The 24,122-nt window shown below is 37.0% G+C and overlaps 1 protein-coding gene across 4 annotated transcripts in view; it reads left to right on the plus strand.

Moving 5' to 3' along the window:
* The window catches only part of Chd1 (chromodomain-helicase-DNA-binding protein 1), a 91,755-nt gene extending 68,008 nt beyond the window's left edge, over positions 1–23,747 (plus strand). For 3 of the 4 annotated variants that reach the window (XM_083139941.1, XM_083139944.1, XM_083139948.1), the window contains exons 21-30: positions 409–622; positions 4,231–4,390; positions 6,537–6,774; positions 8,307–8,717; positions 9,074–9,252; positions 11,383–11,524; positions 14,255–14,391; positions 19,665–19,961; positions 20,472–20,573; positions 22,446–23,747. In XM_083139941.1, the coding sequence (XP_082996067.1) occupies positions 409–622; positions 4,231–4,390; positions 6,537–6,774; positions 8,307–8,717; positions 9,074–9,252; positions 11,383–11,524; positions 14,255–14,391; positions 19,665–19,961; positions 20,472–20,573; positions 22,446–22,671 (2,106 nt within the window). In that variant the 3' untranslated portion in view covers positions 22,672–23,747. The remainder of the gene's footprint in view (positions 1–408; positions 623–4,230; positions 4,391–6,536; positions 6,775–8,306; positions 8,718–9,073; positions 9,253–11,382; positions 11,525–14,254; positions 14,392–19,664; positions 19,962–20,471; positions 20,574–22,445) is intronic. The other variant, XM_083139952.1, reaches the window with a different exon arrangement.
* The last annotated feature ends 375 nt before the right edge of the window (positions 23,748–24,122 follow it).

Below are 24,122 nucleotides of genomic sequence, written 5' to 3' on the forward strand. Positions count from 1 at the left end.
TCAAACCACTTGTGCATATTAAGGGTTTTTTCTTCATCACAGAACAATTCCTTCATATTTTTGAAACATATACTGTTTTCAAGGGGGTCTATCACATACCAGAGCGGTCTCGGAAACTTTCCTGCATCCTTGGCACAGTCTGTTGCTGCAAAAAAACCATTATCAAGAGTAAACCATTGTCTGCCATCCCACAAACTGTGGCATGTGTGCTTTCATCTCCGCCCAATTCTGACTCATGACACCCCTTAATGTAATTTCCATGAAGTACAGCTTTTGCTTAATCAGTTGCAACACTGTTAGTCCAGTAATAAAAAAGTATTAATAAGGTATTTCAGTGGTATAACATTTTGTGCACCACCCAGTTGAACCTGCAACATATTTCAAGAACTGCGATCCATTTCTTTACAGATCCGTAGGTTTATTAAAAGCTACAAGAGGTTTTCGGTTCCACTCCATCGGCTGGAAGTTGTGGCCTGCGATGCCGAGCTGCAGGAGAAGCCTCTGGCAGATCTGCATAAGTTGGGAGAACTTCTAAGAGAACGCTGCGAGACTGCCATGAACGAGTATCAGTCTCAGAAGGAGAACGAGTCCACAACACTCAACGAAGATAGCAACTTATCAGGTAACTATAGGATTATCAAGTCTACAAAATTTAGGACTGATGTATTGGCAAACACCAGCAGTATTGGTTTGAATTTAATCTTTGATACTGCCAGCCCCCGTGGCAGAGAGGTGAGCACATCATGCTATGACGCCAAGGGTCCCAGGTTCGAATCCCAGCCTGGGCATGGATGTTTGTGAGTGTTCATTCATCATATCACTCATCCCCATTTTCGGAAATTAGCCAAAGTGGCACAAAAAGCGAAGTAAAATAAAGCAAATCAATCAATCAATCACTGATACTGGCTGATACTTTTCTGGAGTTTGTGCAAATTGTAGGGGATAAAAAAACATTCAGTCGAACCTTGATTTCGTGTTCTTCCGGGGACCAGAGTGAAGTAACGTATAATGCAAGAAAATATAGAATTAGGGAATGTAAACTGAGCTGCACTGTATTTAATTTTGCACAAACCTTATGTGGTAGAAATGAATTTCATGACCACTAGACTCGTATGTTATAATTAGACCTTGGATTTTAGGTTTTTAACCTATTTTTTCCTTTGCAGGTAAATAAGAAATTACAAGTTATATTAACGTTTGATTAAAAAATGAAACAAATGACAAAGTTTTATAGTGCCTAAAATAACCTATTTTGCTTGTTAGAACCTATTTTAGGTTTATGTGCCTAAAGTGGTTTTACAGGATTTTTATATCATGTTTACAAGGTAACAAAGAAAATAAAAACATAGGAAGTTTTACTTTTCAGCATGCCCTTGTATATATATTTTATTGTAGATCCATTTCAGGATTGTAATGTTGTTCATTGACATTCCAAATTACAGTTTGCAAAATTTTAACACAAAATGTTAATAAGAAATGAAATTAGGCATACCATATTTAATGCAAAATATTGAATTTTTCACGAGTTTTGTATCTCTTAAACCAATTGAATCTCAAACTCAAAATTTATACTGAAGTTACTTATCATGGAGTACTGTATTGTGCACAAATTTCAGATTTTTAAACAACTGCCCACCAGAGATATTTAACCCTGAACTTGGATTTTTTAAACCAAAAGTACATGTTTATGACCCTGTAGAAAAAAAGGATTAAAGTCTCAAGCTTCAAGTAATTTTGGCACACACTATTGGTAAACAGGTATTTGCACAAAAAAATTCAAGTATCAAACTAACTGCCTTCGCCCTAAAAGAAAATGTCCAAAAATGACATTTTGAGCGATTAAAATACACAATTTTGACTTTAAAATTTATTATGAAGGGATAATATTTAGCTGTGCACAGTGGCAGATTAATGTGGGAGCTTTTATGACTGCTTCCAGGTAGCGATCGTCCACTCCTTGCCCCAATCCACCAACACCTCAATACGTAGAAGATGGGAGAGGGCCTACATATCGACCATGAATGCAACCACACCCCCAGGCCTGAACAAAGCCACCCAGTAACGCCCCTCATCCCCTATCCTCACCCTCAACACCACCTTTCCCCAACCAACCCCCCCCCCACCACTAACAGTTTTCGACAAGCCTGGCGAAAAAACCATCTATATATTTTTGTGGCACTGTCAACACTTTTTTTTCGGGACCCGGCAACACTGCAGGTTATACTTACTCTTCCTTCATGTTACCAAGTTCTACAACGTCTCTCTACTCCTGAAGATGTGACATACCATCACGAAAATTTTAATTTTTTCTGTGTCCGGTGAGTGTTTCCTCTCTCCTCTTTCACTTTTTATTTAGTCCTTGTGGCCCTCCTTCCTTTTATCCTATATATATATATATGTGTGTGTGTGTGGATGTGGGATATGGTGTGATCAGCACCATGCTCCGGCTGCCTTTATTTACCCCACATTTTTTTTTTTTTTTTTTTTTTTTTTTTTGCCAATTTGAAAGTGATGTGATCAGCACCATGCTTGGGCAGCCCCCTTGCTATTTTGGCCCAAATATGCATTTTAATGGCATTTAGATGTGCTTTAATTTGGCTGCTCTCCGAAAATATTGCCACACCCCTCGTTTATTCACTAATTTTTCCTGGCCCCATCACTTTACAACATACAAGTTACACAATATGCATAGAGAAAACATTCTCTGCCTTACATAGAATTATTTATCTCAACTTCACCCCCCCTTTCCCCCACACAATTGATTTGACACAAATATTTTTCCATCAGTGAGTAAAATATCACCCTAACTGTCCATAGAAAAAAAAGATCGCTTTAGCTTGTGTGTTTTCAACTTCATTCTGATAACCAAATGATGTAGTGTCCGTGAAAAAACTTAAGATTAAAAATAATCGAACTAGATCCAATCTTATTTCCTTAGGAATCTAAACAAATTTCCATTGAAGAAAGAGTGCCGTTGTTATCCGGTATGGCAAATCCTTATTTTTTTCCATTTTCAACATTGCAAACAAGAAGAAAGGAAAAGTTTTTACAAACAACTCACCCTCTTTTTTCGTTCCTGTCAACTATGAAGGATTCCGTAAATGAATGGCAAAGAAGCGAATGGTGATCTGAGCCCCATTCTCAATTTTCCACTCTTGTTTTTGTGGAGGGGAAGGTTGAACAAAGACACCTCAGTCACACACATTGTGCCAAAACTCTAGGGAAGGCAGCATTTAGAGAGCATCGGTTTGGCAACAGTGCGCTTGTTGTTTGAACCTGCGGCAGAAGGATCGGCCCATTTCATCATCACGGGGAATGCAAGAAGTGCCGTTTTTCCTTCCTGTCCCTCAAGGGAGGTATGACAAATGCAACTTGTTCACCCCCCCCCCCCTCCTTCCTGGGAACCATTCCTCTTCTCCCTCCTCTAGCACAAAAACCTAACTTCTGAAAGTTCAAGCTCGCGTGGGGAATGCGAAAGCAAGTAACAGGAGGGAGGGAGGGAGAAGTCATGTGGTCAACAGAACAGGTTTCTGGCAAATTTTAAAACATCGCCACGGCTCGGAGAATGTATAAAGCGGGAAAAGGGAGTTAGAGTGAACGTAAGATTGAGGTGAACATCCTATTATTTAACTCGTCCTTTTGCCGGGGCCTGACTGGATGAATGTATTAAGTGGGAAAACGTATAATGCGGGAACGTAATATCGGGGTTTCACTGTAGTTTTATACCACAGTAACTTAACGTTACTTGTCAAAAGATATTCATGTTAGGGTGAATAAAGAATGCAGTTGATAATAAGAAGACTTAATGAGTTACTAAAATTATTTCCGCGAAACTTACTTGTAAATGTTCTATTAATTTCGGTGGCGTCTGCCACCATCCACTTGGGAACTCGATTCTTCACTGTTGGGTGAAGCATTGAGTTCCCAAGTGGATGGTGGCAGAGGCCACCGAAATTAATAGAACATTTACAAGTAAGTTTCGCGGAAATAATTTTAGTAACTCACTTACGTCTTCTTATCAAAAGGTATTGTTGAAACAATCCTTTCTGAACCAGATGCAGTGGCTAATGCTGTTGCCTTGTACTGCATTCTGTACTTAAGGGAGAATACTTGGTACAGTTCAGAACTATGGTACTTGTGAAAGTTATCATGTTTGCGATACACTCTAATAGGCACAATACAGAATGATAGAACAAAATATGTTTCATTAACTGTGGTATGATCTCTCAGGTCCATTGCCTAAGAAGAGGGAGCGAGGTCCTACTTTCAAAGTTGGTGGTGTGAATGTAAATGCCAAGACACTGCTGGCATGTGTAAAGGAGTTGGAACCCTTGGATAAAGCTCTTCCGAGTGATCCTGAGGAAAGGAAGAAATGGGTTTTAAATGCTAGGTAAGTGCTACTATTTGATCATTGTATGTGTAACTTGAATTTTTTTTAAGAACTTTACATGATGTGTAGGGTTGTGACTGTGGTAACCTGAAAAATTGTAGCATATTCAGTGTGTCATGTACAACTTTATTGCAATACTATTATTTATTATTACTGAAATAATATTTGTGACATTCAGTCAATGGGGTTTGATGCAGATTAAAAATCATCTCATGAAAGCTATTTGGCAGGCACATGATCTCAAAAGGCTATTTACCACTTTGCGACCTTAAACTTGAACATTTTTCCACTATAAGGATGATTAATGTTACAGGACTTGAGACATGATAAGATGCACACGAAATGTACTTACATATCTGTGTAACAGTTTATTTCATTTGATTATTTTCGGTAACCACTGCCACCAGCCACATCGGAACCGATGTTGACATTGGTCAGGAAAATTAATAAAATAAAATAAAATAAACCATTACATGGATACATAAGTACATTTTGTGTGTATCCCATAGATATAAATGAAGTAGGAAAAAGATAATATCAAGTAGATTTAGTTTTTGTACATTACTGAAATCAATAGTCCCAGTTTTATTTCTTCCAGAAAGTGTATGGGTGTTTATTATTTATTAGTAGGGACGTGAAGTTTTTGTTTTATTTTCCCCTAAATTTCATGGTTATTTTTAACGGCAATTTGGTGTTATTTTTTGCGGTTTAAAGCAAATTTCGGTGTTATTAATTGAAAATTTGTGTTATTTTTACATGCGTTTTTACGGTTTCTTCTATGCATAAGATTTTCATATTGCTTTAGTTATGGTAAATTAAGGCAAATTTTAGTTTTAATGACAAAAATAAATAAATTGAAGGCTTACCTTTGTGAGAAATTATGAAATTTCTTGCATTTGAAAAACTATTTCATCTCATCAGCCACTAAATATGAAATGTTTATTGATTTTGAACACAATCATATTTCAAAACTTTCACTCTCACAGAATAAAATTTTCAAAAATTGTTTGCTGACTTTGGGATGCTGCAAAGTACACCACAGAAGCAAAAGGAAATGAAAGACACTGCACAAACCATGCAGCTTCAGTGATCTGACTGACTGAAATTTCCCTAACAATGCCAAAAAATTCCTCTCTGAACTTAAAATACCGTTTTGTGTACATACATACATCCTCACCCCTATGCCCCTCCCCACACAACAGGTGTTTCTCCCTAAAAATTTTCCCGTTCATGCGAAACTTCCCTTCTGAGAAGATCCCCGAGGCAAATTCTATTTCAGGACGAGGTCAAAGCACTGTCAGTCATTTCTGCGCCAAACTGTAAAACATGAATCATGACAAACTGTTTTGAATCTAACTTTCACTAGCTAGACTAGAAATGGACAAATCTCATAGCGCTTCTGGTAGTTCTTTTTGAACAGAAAAAGTGTTAAGCCCAGTTTATAGTGCATATTTCGAGGCATTTTTCACGTTAAGTCCAAATTCGGTGTTATTCTGAAAAATGGCATAATTCGCGATTCCGAAACACCAAAAACTTGTCTCCTTAACCTACCCAAATACATTTTAAACACTTTATTTTGCCTTCCTGAACTTTTCGGTGTTATCGTTAAAACGAAAACTTCACGTCCCTATTAGGAATGGACTTTATGTGAAAGTTTCACCTGTACTAACATGGTCTTATAAAATTATGATGCTCATCGAAGAACCTGGATGGTTCATTCATCACCTTAATCAATGCTTATAATTGGTTGACTGTTTCTTGGTATTGGCCAATATATTCATATCATACAATTACTGATAATTTTACATAGATATTGTAATTTAGTGCAAAATTCTGCCATTTTTTACAATTTCTATGAATATATCATATTATTCATATGCTCTGGTTTTATAAAGTAGATGTCTCGTACACTTCTGACATTTTATAAGGCTGGGTAGTTAAAGTATGTGCCACTTTATCTGAACAGGAGTGTACACTTTAGTTAAGTTATTGTACTGTGCAGTGTGATTTGAATGCTGATTAGACATGCTGAACTTTCTTCATTTTGCATGATAACCAATTCCAAGAGGAATTGTCTTATATGTGCAAGCAGTAGCAGCTGTAGGACAACCTAAGTTCCTTACCATCCCATCTTTTATATTTGCAGGGTAAAGCCTTCCAAGTTTGATGTCGACTGGGATATTGAAGATGATACGAAGTTGCTGCAGGGCATATACCAGTATGGTATGGGCTCTTGGGAGGCCATAAAAATGGACCCTTCCTTGGGTATAGGAGATAAAATTCTTTTGAATGACGACAAGAAACCCCAAGCAAAACATCTGCAACAGAGAGCTGATCATCTTTTAAAAGTGTTAAGGAAAATGGTGGACAAGTCATTGGGAGTGGTATGTAAAAAATGCTGTTATGTTGTACAGTTGTAGAGTCAAGAAAAAATTGCCATTGTTACTGAATCATAAAAACTCACCATAAAATTCTTTAATTGATATTCCTCTTTGGCAGACAAGTTATGTTATGATAATACTCAAGAGAGAATACATGATGCATAATTGTTTTCAAGGATAGGGTGTAAGTTGTAGGAATCTCAGTGCATTTTTCAACGATTCTTAACAACAGAGTTTGCTACATACCAGAAGTCTGGATTATTAATGCCAAATTTACACCTTGAGCCAACATAATTAATGTCATAAAATAATTGATTCATATACATGCAAATACTTAATGCATTTTAATTATACTCTTTTTATTCTGGCTAAATCACCTGATTATGACCATTGGATACTATTAAATTATTCAATCTATACAAAATTTGTATAAAATGGTCTTTTTTACGTGAGTGAGTATTGAATTTCGAAACTATGTTTCGGGGTTCGACTGCCCCCTTCTTCAGGTTCCATTTCTTCTAGGCACAAATCATTTTATGCTGCATCAAGAGTGTTAAAAGAATTAGGTTAAAAGGTTTGGTTAAAAACACTTGTAAAAACCAGGTCACAATTCCATTAAAACCCTCAGCTAAATATTTTAACACTCTTGACGCTGCATAAAATGATTTGTGCCTAGAAGAAAAAGTTTTTGCGATGTTTTTCATTGTGTACATGTTATTTGTGGTCATATTTGCAACATGTTAAAAAATGTGCATTTTACATAAAATTCATCTTATTTCAGGGCTTGAATATTTGCAGAATCTTATAAAATTATTACATTATATCAGTTCTTAGTTGTAGTACTTGAAACTTTCAGGTACTGTTGTGAATGAAAAATATAGGGTTCTATTTATATCATCTGGTACTTAATTTGGTACAAATCTCTTCTTTCTTGTAAATAAGTAATGTGGATTTATTACAACCCAGAACTGTCTAGCAGTGCACATTAATATACACAATAAATTTAATACTGCATTTAGCCCTCCCCAATGTCGGAGTGGTAAACCTGTTGCCTTGTAATCGAGGGGTCACAGGTTCGAATCCCCAGTGTAGGCATTTTGCAGACACTTTGCATGGTGGTTCACATTTCACTTTCAGCTACAGGTCCAATCCTGATGAGCCTATCTGAGCATAAAGTGGACGTAAAGAAACTCGGACAGAACTTTTCTTTCAAATGCAATTATGTTAAAGCATTTATAGTGATAGGAATTTGTGTATGATTACGTGAAAGGATGATGTAAAACTAAAAACATTCTAAATGGAAATCCTTAGAATATGAAGATTAATTTGCGTAATTAACAGTAGTAATAGTAATTAGCATATTGTTTTGCATAATATAAGAATTATATTGAAAATTAGTAGTTCAAGATTAAGTACAAAATATTATACCAAAATGAGGTTACCAGTACCAAACTAGTCTGTGTCAATACTATGTTACTAAGTTATTCTTTCATAATTGATTCAGATGTATATTTATTATCTATACTCTGTTTTAGACAAAACCTAAACGGCAAAGGAAGAAGGCCAAAGAAGTAAAGGCACTAACGAAGGAAATAATAGATGATGATATCTCTTCTGGAGATGAAAACGTAAACACAAACCTTCCTCTCTCAGAAATAATGCCCAAGAAACTGTCCAAGGTAAAGCAGGAAAAACCAAAGATTAAAACTGAGGATGAGGAAAGCAAGGAAAAGGTGGAGAAAGTGAATGATAAAGAGAAGGATATAGAAAAGGAGGAATTGGCAAAGGAAAAAGAAGAAAAGAAGAGGGTGAAGAAGGAAAAGAAGGAGAAGAAAGAGGCAAAGGCAAAGAAGAAGAGGGAATCAGGTCCCATGCACTACACGGCCAACAGTGAACCGAAAGCTTTAAATGTTACTGGGGATCTTGATCCAGGGATTTTTAATGAGGTAAGTATTTGTGTTTCTCTTCAGTGAGCAGTTAACTGAGAAGCTTGTTACTAATATTTAGCATAGGATCTGGTCTCGGTATGCAAAGCGTTTACATTCTGTACACACAGGATGCTCCAAAAAAATTTTAACACACATTTTCAAGCTCTCCCTGATGGCGTAGTTGTAAAGCTGTGGCCTTGTAATCAAAGGGCCCTGATTTAGATCCCCAGTGAAGGCACATTGCACATTGAATCTCACTTTAAACTGTAGGTCCAGTTCATTTTAGCTAAACAAATGCATTGTAAATGCAGTTAAAGTAAGTTTTAACATTTCTGAATGGGGTCCGGAAATTTATTTCAAAATTTTTGTTGCAGTGCAAAGAAAAAATGCGTCCAGTGAAGAAAGCTCTAAAAGCCCTGGACAACCCTGACCAGTCCCTCAGTGAACAAGAGCAGGTGAACCATACAAGAGAATGCCTCTTGCAGATCGGTGACCAGATTAACCGATGCCTTGCGGAGTTCAAAGATCCAGACAAGATTAAAGAATGGAGGAGGTGAGTTTTAAAGACATATCTCCTGAATGTTTTGGGAGACTAGACATGCAATTTATATTATCATATTCTTAGATTGTCTTTGATTAAATAATTATACTCAGTGTATGATTACATTATGTGAGGTTCAAGTTTCATAATGAAATATATTTGGTCTAGGAATTAATTCGTGCACCTGGACAAGAGATGGCGTAACGAGCGTATCGTCCCACAGTTCCGTGTATCCACACATGTGTTGAAAACTCCTGTCAGCGCGCATCGTTCGTAGTATAGGGCAGTTGATTGATGCGTCAACAACAGCATTTTGTAGTCAACTGAACATGGCGCAGTTCGTGCCAGATAAAGTGTTTTTGCGGGGTGTTCTGCTTCATTACTTTAACATGCAGAAAAGTGCTACCGAAAGTCATCGTATTTTGGTGGAAGTGTATGGTGACCATGCGCTAGCTGAGCGAACGTGTCAGAAGTGGTTTGCACGGTTTAGAAGTGGTGATTTCGGCCTGGAAGATCAAGAGCGACCTGGACAGCCAAAAAAATTTGAAGACGAAGAATTGAGAGCATTGCTTGATCAGGATTAATGTCAAACGCAGGAAGAACGTGCAGAAGCATTAGGCGTTGATCAAACAACAGTTTCCAAATGCCTCAAAGCCATAGGAATGATTCAAAAGATGTCACATTGGGTTCCACATGAATTGAAAGACAGAGACGTTGAAAGACGAAAACCCATTTGCGAATTGCTGCTTCAAAGACAGAAAAGAAAGGGGTTTTTGCATCGCATTGTTACTGGCGATGAGAAGTGGATCCATTACGAGAACCCGAAATGAAAAAAGGCCTGAGTGAAGCCAGGTGAACCAGGTCCATCACAACCGAAACGAGATATTCACCATGCAAAGGTTATGCTGTGCATATGGTGGGATATGAAAGGTGTGGTGTACTATGAGCTGCTACAACCAGGTGAAACTATTAATGGAGAACGTTATCGACGACAATTAATGCGTTTGAAGCAAGCTCTGGCCAGGAAACAACCAGAATGGGAGAACAGACATGATAAACTTATTTTTCAACATGATAACGCTCGCCCACATGTCGCAAAACCGGTCAAAACCTATTTAGAAAATGTCGGATGGGAAGTTTTACCCCACCCACCGTATTCACCAGACGTTGCTCCTTCGGACTACTACTTGTTCGATTGCATGAATAACGATTTGATTGGACAGCGGTTCACTTCTTCAGAAGATATCGAAAAATGGGTCTCTGACTGGATCGCTTCAAAGGATGAGGACTTCTTTCACCACGGAATCCGTAACTTGCCTGACAGATGGGCAAAAGTGGTGGCTCACGATGGACAATATTTTTCTTAAGGTATTTATGTATTTTGTGTTTGAACTACAGCTTCAATGTGTGCGTAACAACCGCACGAATTAATTCCTAGACCAAATAGCTTTATTTGTTGTGATCAGACAAAGATCATATTTTAAAAATGCTGCCACCTTGATGGCATTGAGTACTAGACTTACAATCATTCACTGCCTATCCCATGTTTAAGTCCTGACTTCAGCATATGTGTTCTTAGTGAGTGTTCTTCATAAATTTAATCAAATAATCATTCATCCTCGTCATCATGATTAACCTAAACAGGCAGAAAAGCAACATAAAATAAAAATGCAATAAAATCAGATTGTAAAAATACTTTGGTGAGATATTCTTGAATAAAGTGGAAGGAATTTTATACACCAAAAAAATTTATATATACGGAGAAAATAGTACTCACTTTATCCACGAAACTGTTTCTTCTTCTTTCTATTAATTTCAGTGGCCACTGCCACCATCCTCATTCCGAGTATAAAAAAATAATAATAAAGTGAGTACTATTTTCTCCATATTTATATACTACCGCGTCTCTCATTTCCTAATTATGTAAAAAAATATAGTTTTGAAATTTACACATTTTTCCTGGAACATACAATTGTACTTAAGTTGTCACTAGTATCCTGAAGAAGTTTTGTTTCATGCTATCAATGTTGGTAATGCTATTATTTTAGATTTTGTAAGGAAGATACTTGCATCATATTAGCGGTGTAGCATGCAATAGAATACAAAGTAAATAAATCGTTACAATAAGTGTTTATCTTTCAGCAATTTATGGTACTTTGTATCAAAGTTCACTGAATTTGATGCGAAGAAATTGTACAAGTTGTACAAGCATGCAGTGAAGAAAAACCAAGGAAAGAAAACTTCAAAACAGGACAAGAATGACAGCACAAAAGAAAAATCTCAGGTAAGAAATTGAATCTATTTTTGGCTCATTAGATGAAAAATGGACCTTCAATAGCTGCTTAACTCAAAATTTGCCTCCAAATGATTTAGGTTCGAGTCTTGAACCGGGCTTGATACATTTTGTTGAATTCGTTTTTTCATTTCAACTAATCATCATTCATCCACATTATTGTGATAGAACAGCCGCAGGCTGAACCTTGCCCTTTAATAAAGGAAAAATGAATTGAACCTAATGGGGTAATTACTTACGTGAAATTTAGAAATTTCGTATTTCCATGTTGCACAATTTAATAGTTAAATCCTATTAATTTCGAAGATCCTCTGTCTTCATTGACTAAGGATACGGCATCTGGAGCGGAGACGGTACCGTGTCACTGCTTTGTTTGTTCCCGGGTGGCAGTAGTTGCAATTTCTCCCATTCGGCAGTGCTGGCGTGTGTATCCTGGTTTGCATCATCAGCTTCCTCTTGTCAGTTGGCGCTGCTGGGTGGTGGTTGGAGAGCTGGTTTGTGCTGCTCAGTGTGTTGCAGTTCCTGTTCCCCACGTGGCTGGAGGGGGTTGAGTATGCTCACCGCATCTTTTCTTTTTCTGGTCGTGGATCTTTTTGAGGACGGGGTACCAAGTCGGGTGTCCCTGTCCATTGTCCAAGTTCATTGCTGGTTTCTGGTGGATGGTAGCATGGGTTTCTTTGACAGTGTTTTCTATGACAGAGCCGGTTGGGTGAAGTATGGATATGGAGGCGATGGTGTGGTTTGTGGAGTGGAGGTGTTGAGAAATGCCTGATTTTGGTGTGTCTTTTTTGTCATCTTTTATGTGTTCATTAATCCGTTCTTGGACAGTGCGGATGGTTCTGCCAATGTAGGTGTTGTGGCATTGGTATGTGGCTTTGTAGACACCAGGGGATGCAAATTTGGGTAGGTAGTATCTCTTGAAGTTGGGTAGTGTTCTTCCGATTTGGGATATGGGTTTGTGTGCCAGTTGGATATTGAAGTGTTTGAGGTCCTTGGCGAATTTGCCTGATGTGGTGGGGTGGTATGGAAAAGCGATCCATTTGGGTTGGGGTTTTGGTTTGGGTTATCACCATCAGGCAAATTCACCAAGGCCCTCAAACACTTCAATATCCAACTGGCACACATACCCATATCCCAAATCGGAAGAGCACTACCCAACTTCAAGAGATACTACCTACCCAAATTTGCATCCCCTGGTGTCTACAAAGCCACATACCAATGCCACAACACCTACATTGGCAGAACCATCCGCACTGTCCAAGAACGGATTAATGAACACATAAAAGATGACAAAAAAGACACACCAAAATCAGGCATTTCTCAACACCTCCACTCCACAAACCACACCATCGCCTCCATATCCATACTTCACCCAACCGGCTCTGTCATAGAAAACACTGTCAAAGAAACCCATGCCATCATCCAACAGAAACCAGCACTGAACTCGGACAATGGATAGGCACACCCAACTTGGTAACCCGGTCCTCAAAAAGATCCCCGACCAGAAAAAGAAAAGATGCGGTGTGCATAATCGACCCCCCCTCCAGCCACGTGGGGAACAGGAACTGCAACGCACCAAGCAGCACGAACCAGCTCCCCAACCACCACCCAGCAGCGCCACCTGACAACAGGAAGCAGACGAAGCAAACCAGGATACACACGCCATCGCCGCCGAATGGGAGAAATTGCAACTACCGCCACTCAGGAACAAACAAAGCAGTGACGCAGTACCATCTCCGCTCCAGATGCCGTACTCTTAGTAAATGAAGACAGAGGATCTTCGAAATTAATAGGATTTAACTATTAAATTGTGCAACATGGAAATACGAAATTTCTAAATTTCACGTAGGTAATTTTAAACCGCGTTTACTGCATCCATCATGAACTAATGTGGTAAGTTTAATTTATACTTCTGACCCACATTATTACTTAATGCTTGGCTCATGCTATGTGTAATATAAAAGATACTCACCTTGACATATCATGCAGGCCACACTTCCCTAGGAAGAACATGTTTTAACCTTTTTAACTTTTACCATTTTAACTTTCCTATGGGTACCTACTTTTGTACTTTTAATAGTGCAGTCTCCAACTTGTAAGTGTTCCCTTTTCAAAAATAATCGTGGAAAAAGCCGAGCGAACTTGGCAAAATATAGAATAACAACCACCTTATGCCAGTGTGTGCACCGTTAATTTTATCACATTATTTTTGTACATAACTTTTGAACTGCATCAAACAGTACTCATCAGGTCAATAGAACCAAGGATGCAATGTCACATAGATAAAAATTGCACTTTCTTAATCCTCTCATTTTAATATCAGAACTACACTGTGTTGGGTGTAACATGTATTCCTCTCCATTCTTGCTGAAACCATTAAGCATTGTTGATGTACACTGTACCATTCCCTTACTTGGGGAAGTCAGTTTACAAATATGCTACACATAAATGCACAAATGCATTCATAGGACACCACCACAACATTCTCATTTCAATTTGCCTCAGGACCTGTTGAGCTGCTACTAGCATGTGAAAGCAGTGTGTTACACCAAGCACAGTTTAACACACAGGAAAAGTGACAATACAGTGGAACCCTGATGTTACATTCTTGTGCATTATACAGCAAAGCAAAATGTTACAAATTTTTCCCCATTATAAGTTTTTCAGCTTATGAAAAAGAATGTGCTGGATGTTGTTAATGCAATGTTTTTGTTAAAACAGAAACGCTCCACTCCAACCACAAAAGAATACAACAGAACTCCTTCATCTGCGAAGAGACGCTCTGATGATGACAGAGATCAAAAGCAGGATATGCACCAGGCAGCCAAAAGACAAATGCTTATGGGAAGTGATTCAAGGTAAAAACAATTTCTTTCAATATATTCAATTAGTTCAACAATTCAAATAGTGATAGGTTTGTAAGGTACCAAGATTTGAAAGAATATGAGTCAATATGCAATTTCAAGAGTTCAGATATCCTGTAGTGTATTCCAATTATTGAAGCAAGATGACAATTGTAGATTGTTTAATACAGTTTGTAAAAAAATAATAGCGACATATCATCCTTACAGCAATTTTCATGAATATCAGTATGTAACACCTGGAACGTTCTGTTTGGTGACAATTTAAATGCAAAGGAATAAGCTACCATACATTAGAAAATTGGAGACCGGGATTTTATCTTATATTATTTATAACCGAACGTACAAAATTTTTAGTGGTTGAGGTATTTACCGTGTTTGTCACGATGCCTCAAAGTTACTAAGAACTTCAGGAAGAACTATGTACTGGGTCCCAAATCAAATACATGAGCATAAGTTTTGAATTCTTAAATAAGGCAATGTAAGTAATGTCCTTGCCGCAAAGTATAGCTACTTGCAAAATAAATAACATGCGATGCTTCCAGTTTGCGTACAAGAAACAACAATGCCAAAAAATATTCTCTAATCTACAATCACCTCTAACTACGGGAAATTACAACTATGCCCCTTTCTTAGTGGTTTTCAATTTAGGTTTGAAATCATTGTACGTACTTTTCAAGTTTCAACAAATTAACACTTTTATTCATGGTTTTCTTTTAACAACTAACTTTAACGTTACAATTTGTCATGAGGCTACGGTTTAACAACAGTAGGAAAATAATCCAACGTAGACACAAAATGATTTTTTAATATCAATCCTTCATAAGAGCACAATTAAATATCATCAGTATTCACAATCAAGTAGTTGCTTTAATTTACAAGTAATTTGTTTAAACAGTCTAACCTTTAAACCAAGGTGATCGCACTATTGCGGAAGTTATACAAATTTACAACATTTTTATGCGTGAAGAATAACAAGACGTAATTATACGCTTTCTAGAAATTGTCTGTAATTTCACCTAAAATTACTTCTCCTACTTCCCAGCAAAAACACTACTTCGTTGCGATCAACGCAAAATTAGATTAAATGCAATGCTCATATCTACAATTTGGCTAGTATTTTGTTTTATTTTATTACGTAATAAAACTTAGGTGCTTTCAACTTTTTTTTTGTAAAAATACATGCATCTAAACCTTCACAACTAAGATGCTCACGAGGGTGAGGTACTAAATCATAGTTTAATGGTACGTGGCATGGTTCATTATAAATACGTCGCAATTTGGAAACCGTTGCGATTAACTCAAATTTACCTTCGGCGACGGCATTTCTCTTGTTAATTTGTAGTACATTTTCGGCTCTAAGAACAAGGTTACGTGATTGGTAAAGCACTCGATAGTGCTTTTTTCCTATTTTCTCGGAGTCTTGATTTAACAATTACAGTTACGTAAATTTCAAGAACACTCTTTTGCTTAGTACGCAAAATTTTGCCAACTATCGTCGCAATTTCTCAAAGTTCACTTTAGCAAAGATTACGTGACTTTTAAACAAATGCGTACATTAACCAAATTGCCTATTTTCACTATTTAGTGCATTTTGCACTCACATTCGGCAATAACAAAATCCAACGTGGTTGGGGGCGAGTACAACTTTCCACTACAGTGGGCACTAATAACAAGTCAACTCTCATACCTGAAATATCGTGCTTTCAAAGTTCCTCTGTTTCACGTAATTCAACGATTACTTGCTTCCATCAATGATTGGCGAAATATGGTTCATTGTGTTGGCAAAATCACTTCCATACATCTGGCGTAGTTCGTTTTCGTGCATCCAACAACAGTTTTCCAAAGTTCCTATTCGCTTCACTCCATTTTGCGACATGTATAAATCGAATGTTCTAGTCAGCTTTTGACCGTTGATGTTACGTAAGAGTACCACATCATGCTTGCCATGTTTAGGAAAACACTAAGGAAGCAACTGCCACTGCAATTGGCCACGAGAGAACTGAAGTTCTTGCTTCCGTTCAAAACTCAAAACCCTGCTGGCGTGATGACGCACATGAAGTAAAATACAAGATAGGTGCTGCCATCTGTTGCGAGATCAAGAAATTAAACTGAATTTGCTCTCGTATTCTGAGCGGTTATTGCAAACAACATCTCAGTGTTGAGATTGTAACGAGTTTCAGTGATTATATAAATTATGTACAAGAAATCACGGAAAATCGCTACACACCGGCATATATAAAGCAAGTGAAAGCAGAATACTATTGGGTTTTATGGAATTTTCTTTGGCCATAAGCGGCGCTAGTCACTTGTTTCTGTATTGTTAATGCACCCTCCAGATGGTGCTGAAATCGTACAACCATTCAGTTTTTGAGAAAGCAGTTGCTGTGAAGCCGTAAGAAGTCTGTGTGAAAAGATGTTTTTATCAGCGTTAACTGACACCGCATGGTGACATTTATTGTTTTATGCAGTGACTGCATATTGTTTCAACTGTGTCGCTTGATAGTATTGTTGCTGTCTGGAAAGAGTGAATGAGCCGAAATGGGTAAAAATGTGACATTTCATCTCGTAAGCAAGTGCAAATCCTTGCTTAGAAATTCTCTGGGGGAGTAATGGTATGGGCTTACTTTGCAGCTAAAGGTGTCGGAAGGATCGAGATATGTGAAGGATCAGTTGATTCTCTAAAACATCTGCATATTCTACAGCACAAAGTACTGGTAACAGCCAGAGATAACTTTTCTGGATCAAATATGGACTACTTCATCTACCAGGATGACAATGCATCATGCCATCGATCACGAATGGTAAATCAGTGTTTTACGGACATGGATGTTCCGAGTCTTCGTTGGCCACCTAACTCCCCTGATATTAATTCCATTGAAAATCTGTGGCCCATTATGAGTAGAAAACTGTGCAACAAGACATTTCGAGTAGGCTGCAACTCATAGCACAGATTGTCACGGTTTAGTTTCATGAAATCAAGGTTGACCTTTGCCGTAATCTTGTTGCAAGCAAACCTCGACGATTGAATGAATTGAAGAAAGTCGAAGGTGGGGCCTACAAAATACTAGTGAACTCTTTTGTATCTTTTTACTGTGTGTATTACGAGCAAATCACTCCTGATGATTTTCAGTTGATGTTTTAATGTTTATTTGCAATTTTTAAACTATTGTAGGCCACACTCATTATTACATATATATGCATATAAATTCAATATCATGTTTTCATTTCTTTCAAATTCTTTTAATGCAAATATACTTTGTATTGTCAAAAATTGTGTCAACCTTCATTCTGGTTAATATATTGTTTGTAAACCGTGTGCGAGCTAGTGTTGCTATTCTTCTTTACAAACTGTATTACAGTAAGATTGCAATATGATAGAATGTGTATATATAAATTTTGGCTGAGCTGATACCAGTGCCAATATATCAGTATCTACCAATACCAGTGGTATCGCTATTGGAAAGGATCAAGAAAGGAAAAGATCACCGATGCTTTGTAGAATCTCTGTAAATGCGGCAGGACCCTCTTACAGAGGGTGTATTTATTTAATTTTGAGTAAACATTGTGTTGCAAATGTGAATTTCTTAATTAAATTATTTCATATGTATTTCTTTGAAAAAATTTTAAGTGAAACTCTGTAGATTAATTTGGTATAATTAAAATGGATACTTGCAATGGAGATCACTTTTACATCCCAGATGCCCATTAGTTGGAGGCTGGGTGAGCCCCAGAGCTGCCTTATGCAAGAACATTGCCAGAAAAAAAAATCCCATCTGGGAATCAAACTTGGGTGTATTATATGGAGACAATTATTAATCAGATGGCAAGTACTAATCAGAAAGAATACATTGTTGATATCTTCTTCAGTAAGGAAGTGCACATTGTGCAAGCCAACTATGTATTTAGGTTTCATGGAAGGACATTGATGACAGTGGCATTTTTAATGTGGAACACATACAACACTCCCAAACATGACCTCCTGAAACACTACTCTTTCACAAAACAATTGTTACTTGGCGAAGTAGGGTGAAATAAGAGGTTAGAAGCCATTGGGAACATTTTTGTTTCTTGTTTCCTGAACTGTGGTCCTGTTTTGTAGTGGGAAAATGACCAGTGATGTTCATCGAGTTTTTCACAATGTGTCAGCAAGTGGGGTTTCATATTCTTTTGGTGATCACCTTTTTAGATGTCAAACTGAGTGCTCTATGTTGATGATATGCTAGTTTCAGTCATCTTGAGAGAGGAGGTGTGATCATTCAACTTTTGGTGGAGTGGGAGACAGGCACCATTTAACCATTTGTTGTAAGATTAAGGAGTCCTGTGGCAAATGTTCCCTTCCGAAATTTGCCCATGGTGGTGACCTGTGTGCAACAGAAAGAGACAGTTTTTTTGTGAAGAAAGATATTTTACAGGGCTTTGAGGAGAAGTAAACGATAAAGGTTTGGATATTATTGATATTATGCAGATCTTCCATAAGAAAATTACACCAGTAAGAATTCAGGTATGGAACAACTTCAGAGCATTATTATTTACAATAATTCCAATAATCCTCTGCTTCTCATATCAGCATTTGGTTCGAGAGTTTTAAGTGAAGGATTAAGTGATGATGAGTGTCTGAATGTTTCTGTAAAGACACTGCAAGCAGTTCCTTAAATGTTTTCAACTGCAAATCCTAAATTTACTTAATTTTTATTGGCTATTTAGGATCTGAATCCTGATTTAGACACATGAATGTAAAAGTTACAAGCAGAATTGATTAAAATACCCACATAAAACAAGATAATTCTTCTCAAGATTTCTGTGGAATTTTTTAAATTTGTGGAAAATCTGTAAATTTTGGGTTATTCTATAATCTTAAAATCAATGTTAGGATGAAAAAAGATGGAGACAGATGCATGTATGAATTCATTTGTGCATTTTCTTCTGGATTCTTTATCCAGCAATATATTGTTTGATCCCAGAATTTAGATGAAAATGAAATGTGTAGGAACCATCTGAGGTGTTATTGTAGGGTAGTGTGTCTGCAGTAATTATTTTTTAATGCTGTTCTCTTTTACCAAATTCCACACTGTCTTTATTCATGGTTTGAATAAACAATATTCAATTATGACAAAAAAACAAATATGTTCATCATCAGACTTAATTGGGAAAGAAAGAGGAACAGGTAAGTTTCAATCCTTACGGTCTTAGATACCCACACAAGAGAGGGGAAGAGCTACATATGTGTACATATACATGTACTACATAGAAGTAACTTATGCTTTTAGAGGGAGGAATGATCGCCCCGGTGACCAAGATGGAGATGAAAGGGGAGGTAGTAGGGATAGAGAATTGCAAGGCCCAGATCCAAGAGCAGCAGGAGACCCCCGATCTGACCCCAGGGAAAGGAAGGAGAGCAGGAGAGACGGCCAACCTGGCACCCCACAGAGAAACTCCTACGGACAGTCCTTCCCACGCCATGAATACGGGGAAGGCCATGGGGATAGTAGGCCTGGCAATCAGACGCAGGACGGTGGAGGAGACAGATGGTCGGGAATGCAACAGAGGGAGTTTGGCAAGGATAGGTGCGTATGCATGTTTCTCCCCCTCTTTTTCCTACTATTTACGAAAGGTCGTGGGGGTACTCTTTGCTTGGGTGCTTCTGAGGTTGTACTTACTGAATCGTTGACAGTTTTCCTTCTGCTAAGCTTTTTCTGTGGACATTGGTCTTTTCTTGGATGCATGGGTATTCTCTTATTCTGGTGCTGAAATTTTTCATCGCATTCTCTTTTGAATTTGCATACTTAATGCAAGTTCCAGCAGGTTCACTTCAATCCCCCAGTTCATGATGGTTTTGGTGCAGTTTTGATTTGGTAATTCTTATGCTACTGTCTGCTACTGTACAAAAATGGGAAAACAGTGGTAAATTTTTGAGTCAGATATTCTTGTAATAACATTATTTTCCCTGCATTAGTTCTGCATGGATGTACATCAGGGTATACAAATTACCTGTACAATTAAGTTAATATTTATGGCTAGATAATATCTTGGATATAGAATACCATTTTACATCCAAGTTGTTTTGTACCTTTCAGGTTTGGAGGAGACCACAAGAGAGACAGATATGACAATTACCAAAGAGGCCCTGGGTACCACAGAGATCGAGACAGAAATCATCGAATACAAGATAAACGAAGGTGGGTGTTATGTTGTTTGTAGGTTTAGAAGCAAGGGCTTTAAAAGAATAATAATAATGAGTGCAAGTTGCTATTTCAGTACTTCAAACATGCATACAACATGGAAGTACACATTTAAACCCTCCCCACAGAGACACAGGATGCCCAATTATTTTGTCAAAACAAATTCTCTGACAGGATTCCCACTGTCCGGGAAAAGTCAGGGGAATTGAATGTTTTTTTTTGTTTTTTTTACTTACCAGGATCAGAGGCTAAAAACACATTTCACATTTTCTTCAAGCTTCTTGATTGCAGATATTTTGTGAAGCAATGTTTTTACGGTTTATTTTTTTCCACTTATTTTCAACATATTGAATAAACGTCATTTATTTGATTAGATTCCAAAGTTTGAGACCTTACATTTATTTATTACTATGTTAAAGCATTATAAAATTGCTTGGAAATCTGTTGGACAAAGCCTGAAGTAATGGAATTTACGATGCGGGTAAGAAATGCAGTTTAAATATTGCACAAGTGGTGTTTTGTACTTCCACATTGCAAATGGAGTTTTCAATTAGTTTTTCCAATTAATTTCGAAGGGCTACTGCCTTAATTTACAGAGGCTACGGCTGGCAAAGTTAGTGGGAACCCTGTGTAACTTTTACAAATGTTTTTCAAAATAAATTTTAAGACAACTTTGTGATACTTTAACATATTACTAAATAAGTGCAATGCATAAGTTCAAATAAATTTGATTCATTGAATACTGTTAAAATTTACAGAAACAAAATGTGCAAAATTTTTACATGAAAAACCTCAAAGTATAAAACTTGTACTTTCATTTCCTAATCACATGTGACAACTGGGCTGAAAGATTTACCCTTCCTTACACATTAAGATGACGGTTTGATTGGTAGATACTTTCTGAAATTTCTGTAAATACTACTCTGAAACTTATTCCACGTTTTGTTAATGATCTTATGAATAGGAGAATGCTGATAGAACTATTAGGTTATTAATGAGTTGAGTATCATTCAGGCTCTAAATGAAATGCTAGCTGTTTAATAGGGGTAGAATAGATTAATTGGTATTCTGTTGGTCAATATAAGCATATCAGTCTATGTAAAATTGCCGATAATTTGCCCATCTGATATATCTAAAAATAGCCTGTAATCTATTATTTATAAACACAGTAAAGTAAATGTCTAAATACAGTGTTTCTTTTTCCAATGCAAAACATATTGCAATTACCTGTTGCATACTATAATTTGGGAGGTTAATGAGCCATTGACATTCTTCAGGGAACATTTGTATTTTTGGCTGGTTCGGTAGAATATTGATATTGCTAAATTTTATATTGGGACTTGATCAGTATGTCCAAAAATCCATATCGTCCATCCTTCAATGTTATATCTGCTATACTATTGGTTATCATCAATAAATTTATAGGAATGGGCTGATATGAAATTTTGGCTGCTACCGATAACCAATATTCTACACATTCGATATGAGATTCCAAATGATCTTTGAAGAACCTGAATAGTTCGTTGACCTCCTTAATAAATGTGTGGTACATGATGACTGCGATGCTAAAGAAGCTGCATATGTAGGCATTTACTTTGAAACAAGATAGGGCAGGGAGATTACATATTTATATCCATAAAAATTTAAACAAGATGGCAGAATATTGCACTAAATTACGTGATATTTATAGAAATAGCAGAATGCTAAAATTTCCAGTAATTTTACTGAAAACTGATATGCCTATATCGGCTGATACCGATAGAGTACCGATTAATCTGTCTCATCCTTAAATTTTTATAATGGTAACATTTACATGATTACTTAAAGCCAATGCTATTTCATCAGAGTATAATGTGATTTATGTTACAGGTTTCACCAGGGACCAGGAAATTTTGGCAGCCACTATGGTCCACCACAGCAATATGGTTCAGGGATGATGTACCCACAACAGGGAGATGTACAGCAGCAACAGCCCCACTTCCAGAGAGACCGGTACTCGAACAGTGGTCCCCCAGGATTTTCAGACTGGAGGAACAAAGAGAGAGACTATCGCAGGGACTATGACCGCAGGCCTCCACCGCCCACTAGTTCGTAATAGTCACTTCTGCAGGTGGAGAGACTGTTGAAGTTCCTAAACAAATGATAAGGTCCAGGGAACGGTGGACCTACTTAATGGTTGTGTTTCGTGATGGTAGTCCAATTGTGCTGTGATTTTTAAAGTGATGCTTACAAAATTCACTCAGAATGTCTGCATTGAGAATTTTACGGACGTGCTGTGAAATTTACAGTGAATTTGGTGGGCCATTTGTTAGAGGTGCTAGTTTTGAGCTTGTTAATCTTTGTAAGCTTTGTGCTGCAAAGTGCATGAAGACTAGGATCAACTCAAGTTATAATCATATTACATCAACCCAAAAATTCCATCATGGATGGATGGTATACATAATGTGCGCATATTTCGTGATTTTTTTTTCTCTGTATGAAGCAAGAAATGATGACCTTTTCGTGATATGCCTTGTTTGTTTTTTTGATTCAAAGTCCTGAATCAGCACAATGAAATATACGATAAATACTTCATTTTGAACAATTGTTTGAAAAGTGTATGGATTGAATGCTAATCCTATCAGTTTTATTGTCACAATTGTATTGTATTGATTGCAGTGCTAGCAAGATGTGTACACGCACATTTGAATTAGAAACATTACATCATGCATCAAGTTGTACAATTTCCGCAAGCTGCAGACAAAGTGCCTCTGTGTAGTGCAGTTGAGTGCTTGAGTGCAAAACGTGTGAGTGAGGAGAAAAGAATGTGTTTCTTTAGTGAATGAATTCCCAAACACTGGCTCTGTGAAAAGAGAATTATTTTGAAAGATTGTTAAGAAAGTAACCCCATACTTTCTAGAAAAAAAGGCAGTTGTTGGGATGGTGCAGTTGTCAAAGTGAGTGCTATCACTTAGGTACTTCTGTATAACACAATGAACTATATATATGCTCTGTACAGACTGTAATATATTGTAAATAAAATAATGTATTGTGGTACAAACTGTTATAAAGATACAAGAAATAATTCTTTTTTATATTTTTTTCTCATAAGTTTTGTTTGTCGAAAGTGCCAATGGGATTGATGCCAAAGATTGAAAAGGAAACTTGGGATCTTATGAGAAGAACAATGACATGGATTCATTTGCAATATTTTTGTTTGAAATGTTTTCATGTTCTTTTTTTTTTGTGTGTGTGCCTGGAAAAGAAATGTGCATCATGATAAAATTATCCCAATGCATAATGTGTGTATGTGCAACATAATCCAATACATATAGATAGATAAACACCTCAAATGCATTATTGATTCAAACATATTTATTATTTTATTCACATTCCTTGCTTAAATCAGCCAACAAGTGGATGTACAAGTAATATGTACAAATATTGTGAATAAAGTTATACATGTGCCAGAAGTTTTAAGTAATACATAGGAGGTGTTTACATATGTAAACTTAATAAAGTCTATTTAAAAATGCTCTTTTGCTTTTGCAGATTTAAACTAGCTTA

Source organism: Lepisma saccharinum, chromosome 1, assembly GCF_977018435.1.
Source record: "Lepisma saccharinum chromosome 1, izLepSacc3.1, whole genome shotgun sequence".
NCBI classification, from domain to species: domain Eukaryota; kingdom Metazoa; phylum Arthropoda; class Insecta; order Zygentoma; family Lepismatidae; genus Lepisma; species Lepisma saccharinum.